At 40.3% G+C, this 18,629-nt stretch overlaps 1 protein-coding gene across 5 annotated transcripts in view; it reads left to right on the plus strand.

Annotated features, from left to right (window-relative positions):
* USP16 (ubiquitin specific peptidase 16) overlaps positions 1-18,629 on the plus strand; it is a 1,120,218-nt gene that overhangs the window by 1,093,340 nt on the left and 8,249 nt on the right. For all 5 annotated transcript variants that reach the window (XM_044071387.1, XM_044071383.1, XM_044071384.1 and 2 more), the window contains one exon: positions 13,958-14,114. In XM_044071387.1, the coding sequence (XP_043927322.1) occupies positions 13,958-14,114 (157 nt within the window). The remainder of the gene's footprint in view (positions 1-13,957; positions 14,115-18,629) is intronic.

The following is an 18,629-nucleotide window of genomic DNA, read 5'->3' on the forward strand; positions in this document are numbered from 1 at the left end:
GATGTCAGGAAAGACAGCGACGACAACAGACGCCGGACCTAGACTTTGGAATTCGGCCGACCTAGGACCCGCCTGACGGCAGGAGAACCCATCTGTTATGACTGCAGCTGTATTAGCACTCGAACATCTACATTTATGGTAGGTACAAAAATGTACTTTCTCAACAGCTGCTTCCTATGCTAGGCAAGGACTTCTGGCTGGTCACCCTAGACTTAAAAGAAGCTTATCTGCACATCCGTATAAGGGAATCTTGCAGGAAATATCTACATTTCAGGGCAGGATCTATGCACTATCAGTTATCTGCACTTCCCTTTGGCTTATCTACTGCACCCAGGGTATTCACAAAGTGCCTGGCTCCAGCCATTGCATACCGCAGGCAGAGGAAAATTCAAATTTACCCATACTTGGATGACTGCCTGATTCAGGCGGACAGTCAGGAACTGCTACTACAGCACCTGATCTTTGTAAAGAGACTCCTAACTTCTCTGGCCTATACCATCAACAAAAAGAAATCACATCTGGTACCCAGCCAAAAAATTGTATCCCTGGGAACAAGCTTGAACACAACTTCCCAGATGGCATTCCTCACTCCAGAAAAGCAGGTTTATTTGACAAATGACTTCAAACTACTGGCCACCCAAACCCAGCTATCTGCAAGAAAAGTACTGCAAGCTCTAGGCTTCATGGCCTCATGCATTTCCTAATTCCATATACAAGACTGAATATGAGGAAACTTCAGTGGTACTTAAAAAGTCTCTGGTGTCAACATTCTCAGCACCTGGTAACGCTGATTCCTATCATTCCTTGCCTAAGGACAGAGTTCCTTTGGTGGGCAGGGGCCTGCTACCACAACAAGGGACTCCCTTTCACTCAATCCCCCACCGCCCAAACCCTGACAACATATGTATCAGACTATGCTTGGGGGGGGGATGCTCACATGGCAGGCAAATGCATTCAAGGCAAATGGAACCCAGCACAAATGCACCTGCATATCAATCAAAAAGAAATGTTAGCTGTATGGAATGCACTTACAGCCTTCAAATACCTTATCCTTCCAGGACAACTCTTGATAAAGACCGACAACACCACAGTTATGTGGTACTTAAACAAGCGGGGGGAACTCATTCCTACCCACTCTGCAGGTTAGCCATGGCTCTGTGGAACACAGCCTTGAGCAATCAAGTGCACCTGCAAGCTCAATTCCTGCAAGGCAAAGAAAATTCTCTGGCAGACGATTTAAGCAGAAATCTAATGGACCCACATGAGTGGAAACTAGACCCCAACTCATTCAGGCTTTTCTAATCCACAGGTGGGGAACACCAGAGGTGGTCCTCTTCGCTTCCCCCCAAAACCATCAATTGAGCAAATTTTGTACCAGAACTCCCCACAGCCAAGCATGGAAAGTGGATGCCCTTTCCTTTACATGGGAAAATCTCTCAATCTATGCCTTTCACCCTCAGCCCCTCCTCTTGAAAGTACTACTCAAGATCAAACAGGACAGGCCAAGGACCAACCTGACTGCACCATACTGGCCACGACAACACTGGTGCCCACTTTTACGCTGTCTGACAGCAGAGCCACCATGGCACCTGCATCAGACCCCCTCTCTGCTGTCCCAGCAGGAGGGCCAGATTTTGCATCCTCAGCTGCAAAAGTGGAACAGATACCGTTCTTGGTGCCAGTCTCAGGGAAAGGACACAACCGTGCCCACCTTACCTCAAATCCTAGATTATCTAGCAGAGCTGCTCCACAAAGGCCTATATTTCTCTTCAATTAAAATTCATGCCTCTGCCATCTCAGCTCATTACAATACTGAGCCACCCCTCTTTTCTCACCATCTGGTCAAACAGTTCCTCAGAGGAGCTATCAATTTAAGACCCCCGAGGTGAGCTCCTACTCCTGCCTTGGACCTTAACTTTGTACTAGACAAGCTCACGCTTCCCCCTTTTGAGCCTGCTTCTACAGCCGAGTTAAGATTCCTCTCTTGGAAAACAGTCTTACTTCTAGCCATCACTTCAGCAAGAAGAGTGTCTGAGTTGCAGGCCCTTATGGCAGTGGAACCCTTCATTATCTTCCATGCGGACAAGGTTTCCCTCAGGACTATAACCCATCATTTATGCCCAAGGTGGTATCCAGTGTGGCTTTAAACCAATCCATTCATTTACCCACCTTTTTTCTTAATCCTCAGAATAAAGGGGAAAGGATCCTGCACTCCTTGGAAGTGCACAGACAGCTTAGGTTCTACATTGACAGGGCTAAACCTTTCAGAAAATCTGATCAGCTGATAGTCAGCGTTGCTACAGGGGCAGAGGGCAAGGCCATTTCAAAGCAAACCATCTCCAAATGGATAGCACACTGCATCCATTTCTGCTACAAACACCATGGAAAACCTACCCCACAGGGGATCAGAACCCACTCCACTAGGGCTACCTCAACCTCTACAGCATTTCTCAGGGAGGTCCCTACCAGGGACATACTGGAAGCTGCAACCTGGAGTTCTGTACAGACCTTCACCAAGCAATTACCAGTTACCTATATTTTCTGAATCCAGAGCTGGATCTGCTACAACAGTCTTACAAGGCCTGCTAGCCAGCCCTAAAATTTCTTGACTGCCTCTACCCTTTCGCAGCTTTGGGAGTCAACCAAAGTGTAATGACTGCAACAGTGAAGCACGAAGAACATAGTACAGTTGTGTACACTTACCATAAATGAAGATATTCGAGTGTATTCACTGTTGCAGTCCTGGTTACCCTCCCTCCAGCCCCCTGACTTGTCTATACTTTCTACCTATCCTCTTTTTTGCCCATATCTTATGGCAATGGTATTTACTTTTTAGTGGAGGTGTTCCACACCATGTAATGGCTTCCTATTTTGGGGGCTCCTGACATCTGGGGCAAGAAAAACGGATGTAATGGTTACGGCTGCATGTTTTATACCCCTGACGATCTGACGTCATGGAAGAGGCGACAGCATCTGATGCAGAAATCCCAAGGCTCTGGTATTCTGCTGCAGGCAGATAACCCAAGTGTGATGACTGCAACAGTGAATACACTCAACATCTACATTTATGGTAAATGTACACAACTGTACTTTATGGTGAGTACATAACTTCTTTTTTCATAAGTTCATAGTTATTTACTAAGTTGTCTTTCTTAATAGACCATTCTAGGCCTAACCAATTTCCTTTCCAAAGGTGAGAATAAAACACTGTATCTTGTGTCTGTGAGTCAAACACCTTAACCATTATACCAAGCCCCAGTCATAGGTGTATATGTTATTTTTCATCCATTTCCTTTCCTTTTTTTTTTCTTTTGTACTTTAAAATCCGCGGTGGTGCAGCGGTAGCATTATTGCCTCATAGCAAGAGGTTCTCCCGTTCGATTCTTGGCTGGAGTGCAGGGAGTGCCTTCTGTGTGGAGTCTGCATGTCCTCCCCGCGGTTGGGTGGGCGTTCAAAAGACATGCGTAAATGGGCGTGCCTTCATTGAAGGTTGAACGTCGAGCTGGCACCTCGGCGTTCATGAAAATCTACTGCCAATCATTAGCGGACCGGAGTTCCGCTGTGGCAACCGCTAACCGGGAAAAGCCGAAAGACAAACAACAAACAACTTATCCCTTTAACGTTTCTTTTTCTGTCTTTTACCAAAATAATTATTTTTTCCCCTTTTACTACCTCACAGTGTGTCTTCTTCATCACTTATTTCAGAACCTTCTTCTATGTCCTCTTTATTATTTTTTCTCATCTAATTTTTCTTCTGTTTTTACTACTACTAAAATTTCTTCTCTTTGTTTTTCTTTTTCCTTACTCTTTTCATTTTTGTAATCCATCCATAAATGCCCAATTTTGTTACATTTGTAACATTTCAATTTACATAATTTTGAATTATGTCCTGTTTCCCCACAAATATAACAATTTCTTTTGTCAGCGATACTTATCAAATGCCGTTCTTTTTCACAAAAAAAAAATGTTTTGGGTTGTCCCCAGTATCTTACAACACCCCTGTTCCCCTCTACATTTATCATGCTTGGTATATGTACAGTGGATATAAAAGGTGTACACACCCCTGTTAAAATACCAGGTTTTTGTGATATAAAAAAATGAGACCACAATAAATCATTTCAAAACTTTTCCCACCTTTAATGTGACCTATAACCTGTACAATTCAATTGAAAAACAAATAAATCTGTTAGGGGGAAAAATATAAAAAGTAACAAACATACAATAAGCTGGTTGCAGAAGTGTGCACACCCTTAAACTAATACTTTGCTGAAGTACCTTTTGACTTAATTACAGCATTCAGTCTTCTTGGATAGGAGTCTATCACCATGATACATCTTGACTTGACAATATTTGCCCACTCTTCCTTGCAAAAGCGCTCCAAATCTGTCAGATTGCAAGGGCATCTCTTGTGCACAGCCCTCTTCAGGTCACCCCACAAACGTTCTATTGAATTTAGGTCTGGGCTCCGGCTGGGCCATTCTAAAACTTTAATTTTCTTCTGGTGAAGCCATTCTTTTGTTGATTTGGATGTATGCTTGGGGGGGGGGTCATTGTTGTGTTGAAAGGTGAAATTCTTCTTCACCTTCTGCTTTCTAGCAGACGCCTGAAGGTTTTGGGCCAAAAGTGACTAGTATTTGGAACTGTTCAAAATTCCCTCCACCTTGACTAAAGCTCCAGTTCCAGCTGAAGAAAAGCAACCCCAAAGCATGATACTGCCACCACCATGCTTCACTGTGGGTATGGTGTTATTTTGGTGGTACGGAGTTTTTGTGCCAAATGTACCTTTTGGAATTGTGGCCAGAAAGTTCAGCCTTGGTCTCATCAGACCATAACACATTTTCCCACATGCTTTTGGGAGAATTGATGTATTGTTTTGCAAATTTTAGCAGGGCCTGGATGTTTTTCTTGTGTAAGAAAATGCTTCCGTCTTGCAACCCTACCCCATAGTCCAGACATATGGAGAATACGGGAGATTGCTGTCACATGTAATACACAACCAGTACTTGCTAGAAATTTCTGCAGCTCCTTCAGTGTTGCTGTAGGTCTCTTGACAGCCTCACAGACCAGTTTTCATCTTGTCTTTTCACCAATGTTGAAGGGACATCCAGATGTTCTTCGTGTTTCACTGTTGCAGTCATTACATTTGGGTAATCTGCTGGCAGGTTGCTCTCAGTCTGCCTGAATTCCAAAGTCTTGGGTCCTGCGTCGGTTGCTGTCTTCTCTTCCATGATGTCAGGTCATCAGGGGTATAAAACATGCAGCCACCACCATTTTCTTTAGTCTTTTTTGCCGCGCGGTGCCGGCAGCTGAAGCATTTTGCAAATGCCGGTCAGCCGACTACTGAAATATTCGAGTTTGAGTTTCGGAACCGAAGTCTTCACTAAAGCTAAGTACCCCATTGGGGAAATTTTTTTCTTGCTTTTTACCGATGTCAGAAAAAGTTAATAATTGTATTACTTGTGGGAAGCAAATGCCTCATAAGGATTTCCATTTATAATGTATTCCTTGCCTAGGCCCTGATCACAACATGTCTGGCTGTCGGTTTTGTGCTAGATTTAACCAATGCAGTATTAAGCGTCGGTATATTTTTGCATCAAAGTATTTTGGAAACAGATTTAACTACCCAGAAATGTCGTCTGATAGCAGTCTGACTACGGGGGTACATAAAAAAATGCAAAGAAAAGGACAGAGAAAGGCAGTCGAGATCCAAAACCGATGACGAAGCTTCTCCTAAGCCAGTCGCCAGTTCGCCGGTACTCAGTGAGGCACTTTCGCAGCCCCTGATACCCACTACCTTCGAGTCGCAGGCTTCTACCGACACCCATGTGGAGTCCGGCCTGACACAAGATACTAAAGGTATTGGAACAATGGATGTATCCCCCTCGGATGGGTCCAGAGCCGCTGAGCAGACACCGGCTTCTGAGGGTGTATTCAGACCTCAATATTTATATATCAAACCGACGACAGCTGCAAAACCAAAGACAAAGGCAACTTCTAAAACTAAAAAAACAACGCCTGAGCCACATGCACAGGCCTCTATGCCTAAAAAACAGATGATCAAAATGGCTGAAGACCTTATTACCTTGATCAGGGGTACCCATCCCCCTCCAGACAAGAGGCCTAGGCAAGACACTGATTATGAATTTTCAGATCAGGTTTCTATTTCTTCTGATTCCTCTTCTAATCAGGAATTATCTATACCTCCCTATGAGGATTCTGATGCTGAGGAGTCTATTCCGTCTGCATCTCCTCCAGAGGATTATTCATTTGGAGAAACCTTGCATACTTTGAGGGAGCATTTTCACTGGGAGAGTCAAGACTTCTCAGAATCAAAAAAGAGGCTCGGGATTTACTTCTTCTCCCTCAGCACAAGCCTTTAGCCATTCCCCCTGTTTTAGACATTGTGGATGATGTGTTTTCGGAGTCCAGCATGACCCCTGACTCCTTACCTCTGGCTCCCAATAAACCTGACAGATATTACAGGGTCCCTGACTCTCATACATTTTTATTTAGAAACCCTGCTGCTGATCCTGAAACTATTTCACAGGGTCCAAAGGGAGTTAAGGCCTCAACAGCAAAAAACCCTACCCCCTCTGACAGAGATTCAAGGGCACTAGACAGATGGGGGGAGAAAAAAGGTTTATACATCTGCAACCTTGGCAGTCGGGGCCTTAAACTGTCAATTTCATATGCTTAAGTACCAACAACATGTTATAGGACTGCTGAAACAGAAAATTATGTTAATTTCAGAATGTGCAGAAAATAAAGAATTGCAGGAATTATTGCATGCAGCTGAACAGGTTGGAAAGCATACTTTGCAATGTGGTTTTGATTCCTTAGAGGCCTTCTGCAGGGCCGCAGTTACTGGATCTGTGATTAGGAGACATACCTGGTTAAAGGAACAAACTTTGCTTGATCATGTTAAAGCTAAATTTGCTAGATGCACCTTTACAACATGATTCTTTGTTTGGTATTAAGGCAGAAGAGGTTTTAAAGAAAATGGAAGACAAAGCTAAGTCTATACAAACTGTTAAAGACTTCTTACAAGTGTAGCCACCACGATTCAGTAGACACTGGCATACAAAAAATTGGTCCTTTCCTGTGTCAGACAGAGCTCAAAGGGGCAAATCCAGATGCCAAAAGGGTTCCAGATACCAGGCACAAGATTCACACAGGTCAAAGCAATGGGGCACATCTACCTCCAAATCAGGGCAAGATAAAGCGCAAACCTACAGAAAACAGTCCCAATGACTTCCCACTGCCCACACCAAGCACTTATCTTTTGACAGCACCCTTAGGGGGAAAATTAGCACTTTTTGCTCAAAATTGGCAGTTAATAACCCAGGACAAGTGGGTACTAAACATAGTCTCACAGGGATACAGATTCCATTTCCACACTCTGCCAATGGCAAACGGTTGGCCAGGTCTGCCCAGAAATCAATGGGCAGAGGCACAGAAACAGGTTACGTCCCTCATGGATATGGGGGCCATTCAACCAGTACCAGAACAGGAAAAAGGACAAGGTTTTTACTCAAGACTGTTCTTGGTACCCAGAAAGGAACAAGGCCTGGTTGGCCAATACTGGATTTATCAATTTTGAACACATACCCAGACATTCCAAAATTCAAAATGTTGACTTTGCAGCAGCTTCTGCCCATGCTGGGCAAGAATGCTTGGCTAGTGATATTAGACCTAAAAGAGGCATACCTGCATGTCCCAATAAGACAATCGTGCAGAAGATACCTCCGATTCAAGGCTGGCTTAATGCATTACCAATTCTCTGCACTGCCCTTTGGCTTATCTACTGCGCCCAGGGTCTTTACAAAGTGCCTGGCACCAGTAATTGCATTTTGCAGACAAAGAAGTATACAAATATATCCTTACTTGGACGACTGTCTCTTTCAAGCAGAGAACATGGACACTCTTCTTCGACACCTGGCATTTGTGAAAAGGCTTCCAACATGCCTAGGGTACACAATAAATGAAAATAAATCACAACTGGTACCCTCTCAGAAGATAACATTCCTGGGTGCAAGTTTGAATACAACTGCCCAGATGGCTTACCTTACACCAGACAAACAAAGGCAACTGACTACTTACTTCAAACTGATGGCAACAAAAACCCAGTTTTCTGCAAGACAAATTCTGCAGGCTCTGGGCTTCATGGCATCCTGCATCCTACTAATTCCATATGCAAGACTGCATATGAGGAAACTTCAGTGGTTCCTAAAAAGTTTATGGAGTCAACATTCACACAGTCTGGAAACAATGATTCCTCTCATTTCCTGCCTGCAACAGGAGTTACTATGGTGGGCAAAGGCCTGTCACCAAAACATGGGACGGCCCTTCACTCTACCCCCTGCCAGCCAAACCTTAAAAATAGACGCATCAGATTATGCCTGGGGGGCCCACATGGCAGGAAAATGCATTCAGGGCATATGGGCACCAAAACAAATGCACCTACATATCAACCAGAAAGAGATGCTATCTGTTCAAAATGCTCTAACAGCCTTCAAGGACTTACTTCATCCAAGACAACTACTGATTGTAGTAAGCCATACAGAATCGGGCTAGGCTTATAATTGCCCCAGGGCAGATAGCCTAGTATGAACCTATGATAAAGATGGACAACACCACAGTCATGTGGTATATAAACAAGCAAGGGGGCACACACACTCATATCCCCTTTGCAGATTAGCCATGGCACTGTGGGACACAGGTTTGACCTACCAAAGACACCTTCAAGCTCATTTCCTGCCAGGAAAACAAAACACTCTGGCAGACGATTTAAGCAGAAACCTTATGGATCCTCACGAGTGGAAACTAAATCCACAAGTCTTCAGCATGATAACAGAGAAATGAGACATAGATCTATTTGCCTCTCCTCAAAATTATCAATTGAAAAGATTCTGCACAAGGACTTATCACAGACAAGCATGGAAAGTGGACGCCCTATCCTTCAGTTGGAAAAACCTAGCAGTTTACGCCTTTCCTCCTCTGCCTTTTCTACCCAAAGTCCTCCTAAAAGTCAGACAAGAGAAGCCAAAGATGATATTAATTGCCCCGGACTGGCCCCGCCAATACTGGTAACCAATCCTAAGGAGCTTATCTCAATACCTAGCTTGGACCTTGCCTCAAATACCACAACTACTGTCCCAGCAAAACAATCAGATCCTTCACAATCAACTACAGACTCTAAACCTGGCAGCATGGCTAATCATGTAATCATACAAACAACACCTCTCAGTAAAGCTGTGATGGATGTCCTTTTGGAAGCCAAATGGCCTAGTACCAGAAAATCTTATGCTGACAAATGGAAGAGATTCTGTGCTTGGAATCAAGCACAAAGAACTGACACCGCAGAACCAAATATTCCTCAGATATTACAATACTTAACTGCGATGCTTGACAAAGGCCTGTCTTTCACATCAATCAAAATCCAGGCCTCTGCCATTTCGGCTCATTACAACACAGAGCCACCAATCTTTTCTCATCCTTTACTAAAGCAGTATCTTCGAGGAGACAAAAATGTAAGGCCCCCTAAAAGATCACCATTACCTGCATGGGACCTCAATTATGTGTTGGAAAAACTCACCCTGCCTCCATTTGAACCAGCTACTACCACTGATAAAAGTTCTTATCATGAAAGACAGCTCTGCTACTAGCAATTACTTCAGCAAGAAGAGTTTCAGAGCTACAGGCCCTCATGGCTGTAGAGCCTTTTATCATATTTTACCCAGACAGGGGGTGTCTGAGGACAAATCCTACTTTTACACCTAAGGTGGTTTCCAGTGTGGCTCTTAACCAAACAATTCATCGGCCAACTTTTTATCCAAATCTGCAGAACAAAGGGGAGAGAATTCTACATTCCTTGGACGTTCACAGACAACTAAGATTCTACTTGAGCAGGACTAAAGCTCTAAGAAAAACTGAGCAATTACTAGTGTCATATGCTGCAGAATCAGAAGGAAAGGCTATTTCAAAGCAGACAATTTCAAAGTGAATAAGCCACTGCATTCGTTTCTGCTACTTACACCATGGTAAACCTGTGCCCAAGGACATTAGGTCTCATTCCACCAGGGCTGCAGTTACTTCAGCAGCCTTTCTCAGAGGAGTACCAACCAAAGACATTCTAGAGGCTGCTACTTGGAGTTCTGTTCACACATTTACAAAGCATTACCATTTGCCTCTCTACTCTAAGTCCAGGGCAGGCTTTGCCACTGCAGTGCTGCAGGGCCTTATAGCCGCACCTGATGCTGTTTAGCTCCAGCCTCCCAACCATAGCTTTGGGATTCTACCCAAATGTAATGACTGCAACAGTGGAACACGAAGAACATAGTACAGTTGCGTACACTTACCATAAATGTAGATGTTCGAGTGTATTCACTTTTGCAGTCCAGGTTACCCTCCTGCCATCCCCCTGTCATTCTGAAGTTTATCTTTCCTTCACTATCTTCTACAACCTATGTGGTGTATTTGCTTGTAGATGAAGGTAAAGTTTATATATATATATATATATATATATATATATATATATATATATATAATATTGCTAACTTTTTGGGGACACCTGACATTGGGGGCAAGAAAAACTAAAGAAAATGGCATCGGCTGCATGTTTTATACCCCTGACGACCTGACGTCATGGAAGAGAAGACAGCAACCGATGCAGGATCCAAGACTTTGGAATTCAGGCCTACTGAGGGCAACCTGTCAGCAGATTACCCAAATGTAATGACTGCAACAGTGAATACACTTGAACATCTACATTTATGGTAAGTGTACACAACTGTACTTTCTTTGCAACATCACTGTTGTCCCATATTTTCTCCACTTTTTGATGACTGTCTTCACTGTGTTCCATGGTATATCCAATGCTGTGGATATTTTTTGTGCCCTTCTCCTGACTGATACCGTTCAACAATGAGATTCCTTTGCTGCTTTGTAAGCTCTCTGCGAACCATGGCTTTTGCTGTAGCAGGCAACTGAGTAAATGTCAGGAAAATCCTACTAGGACAGCTGAACTTTATTTGGGGTTAATCAGAGTCTTCTTAATTGATGGCAGGTATGTACAACAAGACTGAATGATGTAATTAAATCAAAAGGTGCTTCAACAAAGTATTAGTTTAAGGGTGTGCAACTTAAGCAACCAGCGTATTGTATTTTTTTTATTTTTTACATTTTTTCCCCTAACAGATTTGTTTTTCAATTGAATTGTTCAGGTTATAGATCCCATTAAAGGTGGGAAAAGTTTTGAAATTATTTATTGTGGTCTCATTTTTTTATATCACAAAAACCTGGCATTTTTAACAGGAGTGTGTACACTTTTTATATCCACTGTATATGTTTTCTGTTTCTATTTTTTAACACAATATTACAATCCCAGCCACCAGTCCATAAATCTTTTTATCATATACTTTTGCACTCTCTCTCTTTTTGACCTCTGTTCAAAGTTGTACATGAGTCTTCTTTTTTGTTTCCCTGTTAAATGATTTTATCACATAAAGATTCCATGGGTTACACACACTTTTTTTTCATAATCTTCAAGAAAAATTTTCATTGAAAATACAGTCTCAAATCTAATGTCACAAAATATCTCTGTTAATAAGAATAAATGTTCTTACCTCATGTGCTTTTACACTGAAAGGAGCTATTAAATTGTCCTACACTTCATACTTGTTCATTTCTTTGTCTTCTTTACTTTGAATCCTTATCATGTACTTCCATTTTTCATTTTCTTCTGCCTTCTTTTCTGTTACTCCAATTTTGCCTTCTTTTACTTCCTCTGCATATGTTTTCTTTTTCATCAAACCACTATTCTTCAGGATTGTCTCTGCATCCTCCATTTGTATTTTCTACATTATGGCCCCCAGGAAACATCTCCTTCATTTTCTACCTCACTCTGCATCCCCATTTCTTTAAATAAATCATCCCACAGCCCTTCCATCTAAAGGGATGTTAATTATACATCCATCATTTGCTGACTCATCTCCATCAAACAGGTTGTTTTGAAACATTTCCTCAGAATCCTGCACACATTCTCCATTTTTGATATTTGCTTTAGCCATCATTTCTTATTCCACTTCTTCATCTCTTCTTCTCTCCATCTGCCTCCCTGTTTCTCTGGGCCACCTCTGTGCCTGCAATGGAAACAGGAAGTGTTCCTCCAAAATGGATCTCACTCACAACAATGACAAGTAGGGAAAGTTCCCTGAAGCCCTGACAAAATATATTTACTAATATAATACCAGTTTGGGTCTCCTGAAAAGAGGCTGTTAACCTAGTGGGACTAACCTGGTCAACAAAGGATGTTGTGTCTTTCAGCTTTTCCCAGTTAGACGTCACCACAGCAGAACTCCGGTCTGCTAATGATTGGCAGTAGATTTTTACGTGCCGAGTTGCCGGCCCTGACACACAACCTTCAACGAAGGTACGCCCATTCACGCATGTCTCCACACAGAAGATGCTCCAGCTGAGAATCAAACAGGACAACGTCTTACTGTGAGGCAGCAGTGCTACTGCAGCACCACCACCATAGTCTGGTCAACAAAGGATAAATAAATAAAATATGATAGCTAGATAAACAGATAGATAAAATAAAATAAAATGAAAACCGAAGGTTAAGCAATTACAGTATGTTTAAAAATCCGCAATTATAATCCCATAACCAAACCCTTTTCCTTTTACTTTCACACTTAATATTCAAATGACTATTTAACACAGCATTTTTTTCTGGCATCCAAAGTAAACTGCCAAAACAATTTTCTAAATTCCAAAACCTTGTTCTAATCCCCACATCTGGCTCAGGTCTTTCCTGTTCAGCTGTACAAAATTTAAAATTCTTGAAATCAGATGAGGTTTTGGATGAGATTAGTAGTTACAAACATTCAAGATTTAAATGTTTCCTGAGCCAAACCCAATGGAAAGTGCAGATTTTTCAAGCACTTTATTGCTACACTCTCTCCTGATGCCAGTGGTATTAGTAACATTATTATTTCCAGCTGGAGGATACTCTGAAAGAATGAGGATTTAAAACAACTAGTAGGTGACGCTTCAAAGTTTGTTTATAGGAAGGGGTATAATTTAAAAACTTTGTTAGAGAATTCAGTAACAGTTAAAAGTTTGGGTTAGGGTAAAAAAGTATACCTTCCCATATTTAAACTGCAAACAGTGTAAATTTATAGCTTCCCTTTCAGCATTTTAAGTAAACAATGTTACAGCTTTTTTCCAAGTGAAGGACATGCTTATTTGTAAGTCTGTTTATCTTGTATGCTTGGCTAAGTGTACAGTATGTCCAGTGTTTTATGCTGGGAAGACTGTTTAATCTTCATCATTTTGTACCTTTTTCTAATAACGTTTATGGTTTTGAGCATTAAAACTTGGATACAACTTATACTGTTAAACTTAATGCAGTTATTTCCATTACACATATTACAATGTAATCTTGGTCAGTTAGAGTTTGCTGGAAGGATACAGGAAAAAACAATGTTGAAGAGTCTGACTAAATTTCTTTCTTTAATCGTGGTTTCCATTCAGGCCATCACTGGATGAAAACTTTGTTTAAGGAAAAACCTGAAAATGCAGCTCAGAGCAGAAAGAACCACAGTGGCTTAATGTAGTTGTTTCCTCCACATATAGTCCAATCTTGTTTACAGAGAATATGTTGAGTGAGTGAATAACTGCAGGAAGAAATGAATAGTAAGACAAACTGTGAGAAAAATTAATAAAACAAAGCCTCCAGGATGAGTTTGTTCTGAAAGAAATCACTCTTATTTTCTTCTGACTTGTGGGTTGTGATACTGCAGTGACTTTGATATGCAGCTTTATATTCACATTAATTGTTGGTGTATTATACATTACCTTGAAGTTTAATTTATGTTAATGCTGTATCGTGTTATAACAAAATGTAGTCATTGCTGTGATTGTTTTTAACTAGAACATTTTACCCTGTGTCTAGAATATTGCAGAAGGAGAAAAGAGTGTGTTATACAGTCTGTATGGTGTAGTAGAACATAGTGGTTCCATGAAGTCTGGACATTACACAGCCTTTGTCAAAGTACGAACTCCCAACGACAGACTTGTCGACCTTGTACTCAATCAAAATGTGCCTAAAAGTAAGTGTTTAATAGTATTAATTAAAATTCTGATGACATTTCTTTTTGTATTCATTTGTCTCTAAATGTTATAAAGGTTTTATCTCATTATTTTGCAGTCATAGTAAAGACGGTGTCATTTTTTTTCCAGCGCAAAAAACATGGGTAAGTAAGTGTCAGTGCCCCAGAAGTCCTGCAGTCTAATAACTAGAAATAAATGAGCTTGATCAGTTAGGTATCCTGTGCCCATGTTTTAAGATGGTTTCTGTCCTGCCATTTCCACAGTCACTAAGCAAGATAACACTTAAGATGATTTATGGGCTATATGCTGTAGCAGTAGCAGTTGTAATTTTTATAGAGATTTTAATGGATATTGCATAGTTTAAATTTGAAATGAATTCCTGCACTTGTAACAGAACTGTGGAGGCAAATTGTCATGGTGATGCCCACGGTTAAATTAAGTTGATTTGTCTATGGAGATAAACTGCATAATTAGCCAATAAACCAGGGAACTTGGCATCTCATTATTGGGAGAGCTGGTTGTAAATGGGGCAACCTTGCTTAGGAGGTATGTTCTGATGACTACTTGGGGTTACTTGCACCTCATCTTTGTCTTCATGTTTTTGATCCTTGAAGTTTAACTGTCTTACATGTACTCTGTTTTCTGTATTTTGTTTTTGTCTTTATCCTGCTTTCTTCACAATGGCAAATGTTGTTGTTAGTGACACCATGCCTACCAAAGTCACAGTACTTGCCTGTAGTAAATAAATCATTGCCATGTCTGGAGCTAGTTCTTTGCCTCTGCTGTATCTTTTGGTTGTGTCCAGGCTCTGCTTCATTTGCATCTGCCTTTATACACCTTAGTTTCCTAACTTAGAATTTCTCAGTGCTTGGAGAACATCTTGTCTCTGTAATATAGAGGCAGCTGTGCTTTATGTATCCCCAAGTTACTACTTTATATATTATCTCTATGGGGGAGACATCTTTATTGCTTTGCTGTTAGAGTTCCACCATAAATACATACTCTGTGTTATGCAGGATTTTGTTGCTGCTATTTGCCATACAGCCATAGGAAGTTCTAGTAGTCTCAAGTGCTTTAACAATATTGCTGATTTGAATGCTGCTGGCTAGAGAAAATGTAATGTAAAGTATAGTTTATGTTTTTATTTTTTAGTAATATATAGTAAAGCATTTCTTATATCTGCCTGAAGCTAGACTATATGATATGAGCACAGTCTTTTAACACTAATGGCCTTTGTTAGACCCTCCTTGTGTCTTTTAAAGCACATCTGTGACCACTACATCAGGTTGCTGGGATTTGATTATAGGTAAGTTCTAAGTTAGCTACCCTTGCAAATCATTTTAAACCTAGTCTATTTCCTTTCTGGTTCTTGAATTAACTTATCCCATTTGGTGTTAGATTAGCCTTACCCACCCACTGTCAATAATTATGTATTACCCATAATGAGAGGAATCCATGCATGGGATCAAACATTTTGGATTTGCCTCTGTCCATTAATAGTAGAGGGGGCATTACTAGGGTACATTTTCTGTTTTCCATCCACAGATTCGAGTTGCTGTTGAATATGGGCAAGGATAAGCTTTGTTTTACATAGATAGGGAGTCAGTTTCAGAGCGGTGGTATCCCCTGTGAGATGTACTTGTCTCTCAAAACTATTCTGTTGACATTGCAGAACAGGTTTAGATCCCCAGGCTGAGTATTTCTAATGCTATTTGACTTTCTGATGTTTAGTAAATCCATCAGTATTGGGTTGGAGGATGCTTTGTATGCCAGACACAGGTCACCTCATAGCAGTCTGTAGGATACAAAGTATACTGACAAGGGCTTTGAGTCAGTCCATGTAGGACATATTGTTTATATTGTTTAGGCCTTATATTCTGGTAGTAAAGTATCTCTATAGGTGTTCCAGTTGTTGCATGTGTCTGGACAGGTAAATGGCAAAGGGGTCATTATGCTCAATGACTGGCTTATTGAGAATATAGAAGGACATTCTTATGACAATGTGCACATGTTGGAAGAAAGTTAGATCACTGTCTACATAAGTTTCTGAATCAGAAACAACCTGGCCAGTTCTTAGGGGCATATTGTCATTGGGCTAGATGACTTCCCAGAAAATGCAGTAATGCATTTTTATTCCACAACTGCTCCTAGCTTGCAGTTATCTACAATCTTTGTCAGCTAGAGCCTTTTGGTATTGGCTTTTACTTCGGAGGAGTAGATGCCAAACAGGGGAGGTATCTGCACAGAACCCTGGGGGACTCCATTTGTGACTGGTCCTTTTTAGGAGGTAACTTCTAGTTTGATTTCCTGCATCCTGTCTGTGAGTTGACATTTCAGGGGGTAACCTAGGGGTTTATTTAGCTTTTCTACTGTGCCTGCATGGGGGGATTGTGTCGGTTCCTTATGTCCTTACTGATTAGTTCCATGATGAGTCTTTCCATGGCTCTGCATATGAGGCTGGTCAGACTTATGGGTCTGTACTTGCCTGGGTCTGTAGAAGGTCCTCCCTTATGCAGAGGGGCTGTCCTCCTTTCTACTGGTACAAAACTTGTATGGAGGGTGAGGATAAATAGTGTTGAATCAACTAACTGGGCAGCTAGTTAGATTTTGTGTATACTTCTTCTGACAGTGAATATTGAGCAAATTGTGATCCAATGTGTAACTCTTTTTTAGCTTCCTTTATTAGGTCAGGGACTTGGGAATACAGCTGTGCATTACATTTGTCCTTTCTCTCTGGGCTCCTTGTTTACCATTATGTTATAGCCAATCCTCCTGGCTTTTCACCATCCAGAGTTTATAGCTAGATGAATATCTGGGAGATAATTCTGCATCCAGTTATACTACTGGCCTGTACAAAATAAAGCTGTTTAAGTACAGACTGTAGTAAAGCCTCCTCCATAGTTTTTGAAGCTGCCACTGAGCAATCACTGCATGTGACATAATTCTGTATAATTTTAAATCTGGTAAAGCACTTAATTCTCAAGACACATTTGGATGTTACAAATATCCTGTATTAGTCATAGTTAAGCATTTATTAAATAAAAATATTTTATCAACCATTCTTGCATGTCTTACAACCCTCTCCAGTTAATCATAGATATTAATAAGACTAATCCCAAAGGGATCAAAACTAGTAACAATAAAAGAAAATTCCGAAAACAGGAAGAAGAACCATAGTTATAACACTTTAATCACATCAAACCTCCAGAAACTAAGCGCTTTCACCATACAATGGCTTCCTCAGAGTTAAAGGAGGAGTACATAAAAAACAATTTATATATAATGACATCACAAATTCAAACTGACAATTGATTAATTAATACAAATTCTTAAAGCCACAGTATTAAAAACACTCATAATAAACTTTAAGGTATTTTAAAATATTGACTTTCAAATCCTACATAAATTCTACTTAAATAACATACACAAAATATATATTAATAATAAATAGTGCACTCACTGAATAAATAAAAATATACATTAATGTAAAAATATTAAATGTAGTAATAAATATACATATGCGTATTATTAGAGGTACTTTTATATCCCTATTGAAATGTATGTTTCACAAATAATAAACTTAAATATAAAAACTTTATAAAAACCTTAAATAGCCTCATATTTTTATATTTTTATAATCTAAAAAGTATTTTAAATCAAATAACTTCTTTCTTTCAAAAAGGGGTATAATGATATTTTATCATTAAGTCCTGGAGCATTAGTGGCATTAAGCCTAATTTGCCACTTAGCTTCAAGCACTTCTACTTTTAACTTGATGTCACCCCCCCCCCGATCACACATCTTCACCCTATCTATAACAAAAAATATGAATTTTTTAAAATTAGGGCATGATGTACTGTGTGTATATAAGGCATTTGTTGTTTCCTTATTGCCCTAACATGTTCGACCATTCTCTCCTTAAGTTTCCTTGTGATCATCCCTACATAAAAACCCAGGCAGGTGCTGCAGGTAGCCACATATACTACCATACTAGTGTTACAACAGCATCTACCTGGGCATGGAATTGTCCTATTAAAACCACTGACCACCACATATGGTCCCTCATTAATATATCTACACATTCTACATGAACCACATTTATACATTTTAGAATGGTTAAACCGTGCAGGTGATTGTTCAAGAATATTCTTAATATTCTTACCTCTACTAAAAACAAAATTATGGGTGACACCTAATTTATCTTTCATGTTGACATCAAAACTAGAATCCCAAATTCTTTTTACAGTCTCAATAATAAATGGAGTTTGATAATTGAATTTCAAAATTGTTGAATCCCCTTTGAATGTAGTTATCTCACCATTATCTAACATTGTGTTGCCCTTCAAAATGGGTGGGAAATGAGTATTCCTTTTTAAAAAAAAAATCTTTCCTTATTTTCAACAACAATTTTAAAGGGTAACCCCTAGCTAGAAACATGCCTATCAGGGTGTATATTTCCTTCTCAAATATGTCATCTTCACTCACTAAATGAGAAATCCTAACATTTAATATTT

Source organism: Protopterus annectens, chromosome 5.part0 (genome assembly GCF_019279795.1).
Source record: "Protopterus annectens isolate FY-2018-M chromosome 5.part0, PAN1.0, whole genome shotgun sequence".
NCBI classification, from domain to species: Eukaryota; Metazoa; Chordata; order Ceratodontiformes; family Protopteridae; genus Protopterus; species Protopterus annectens.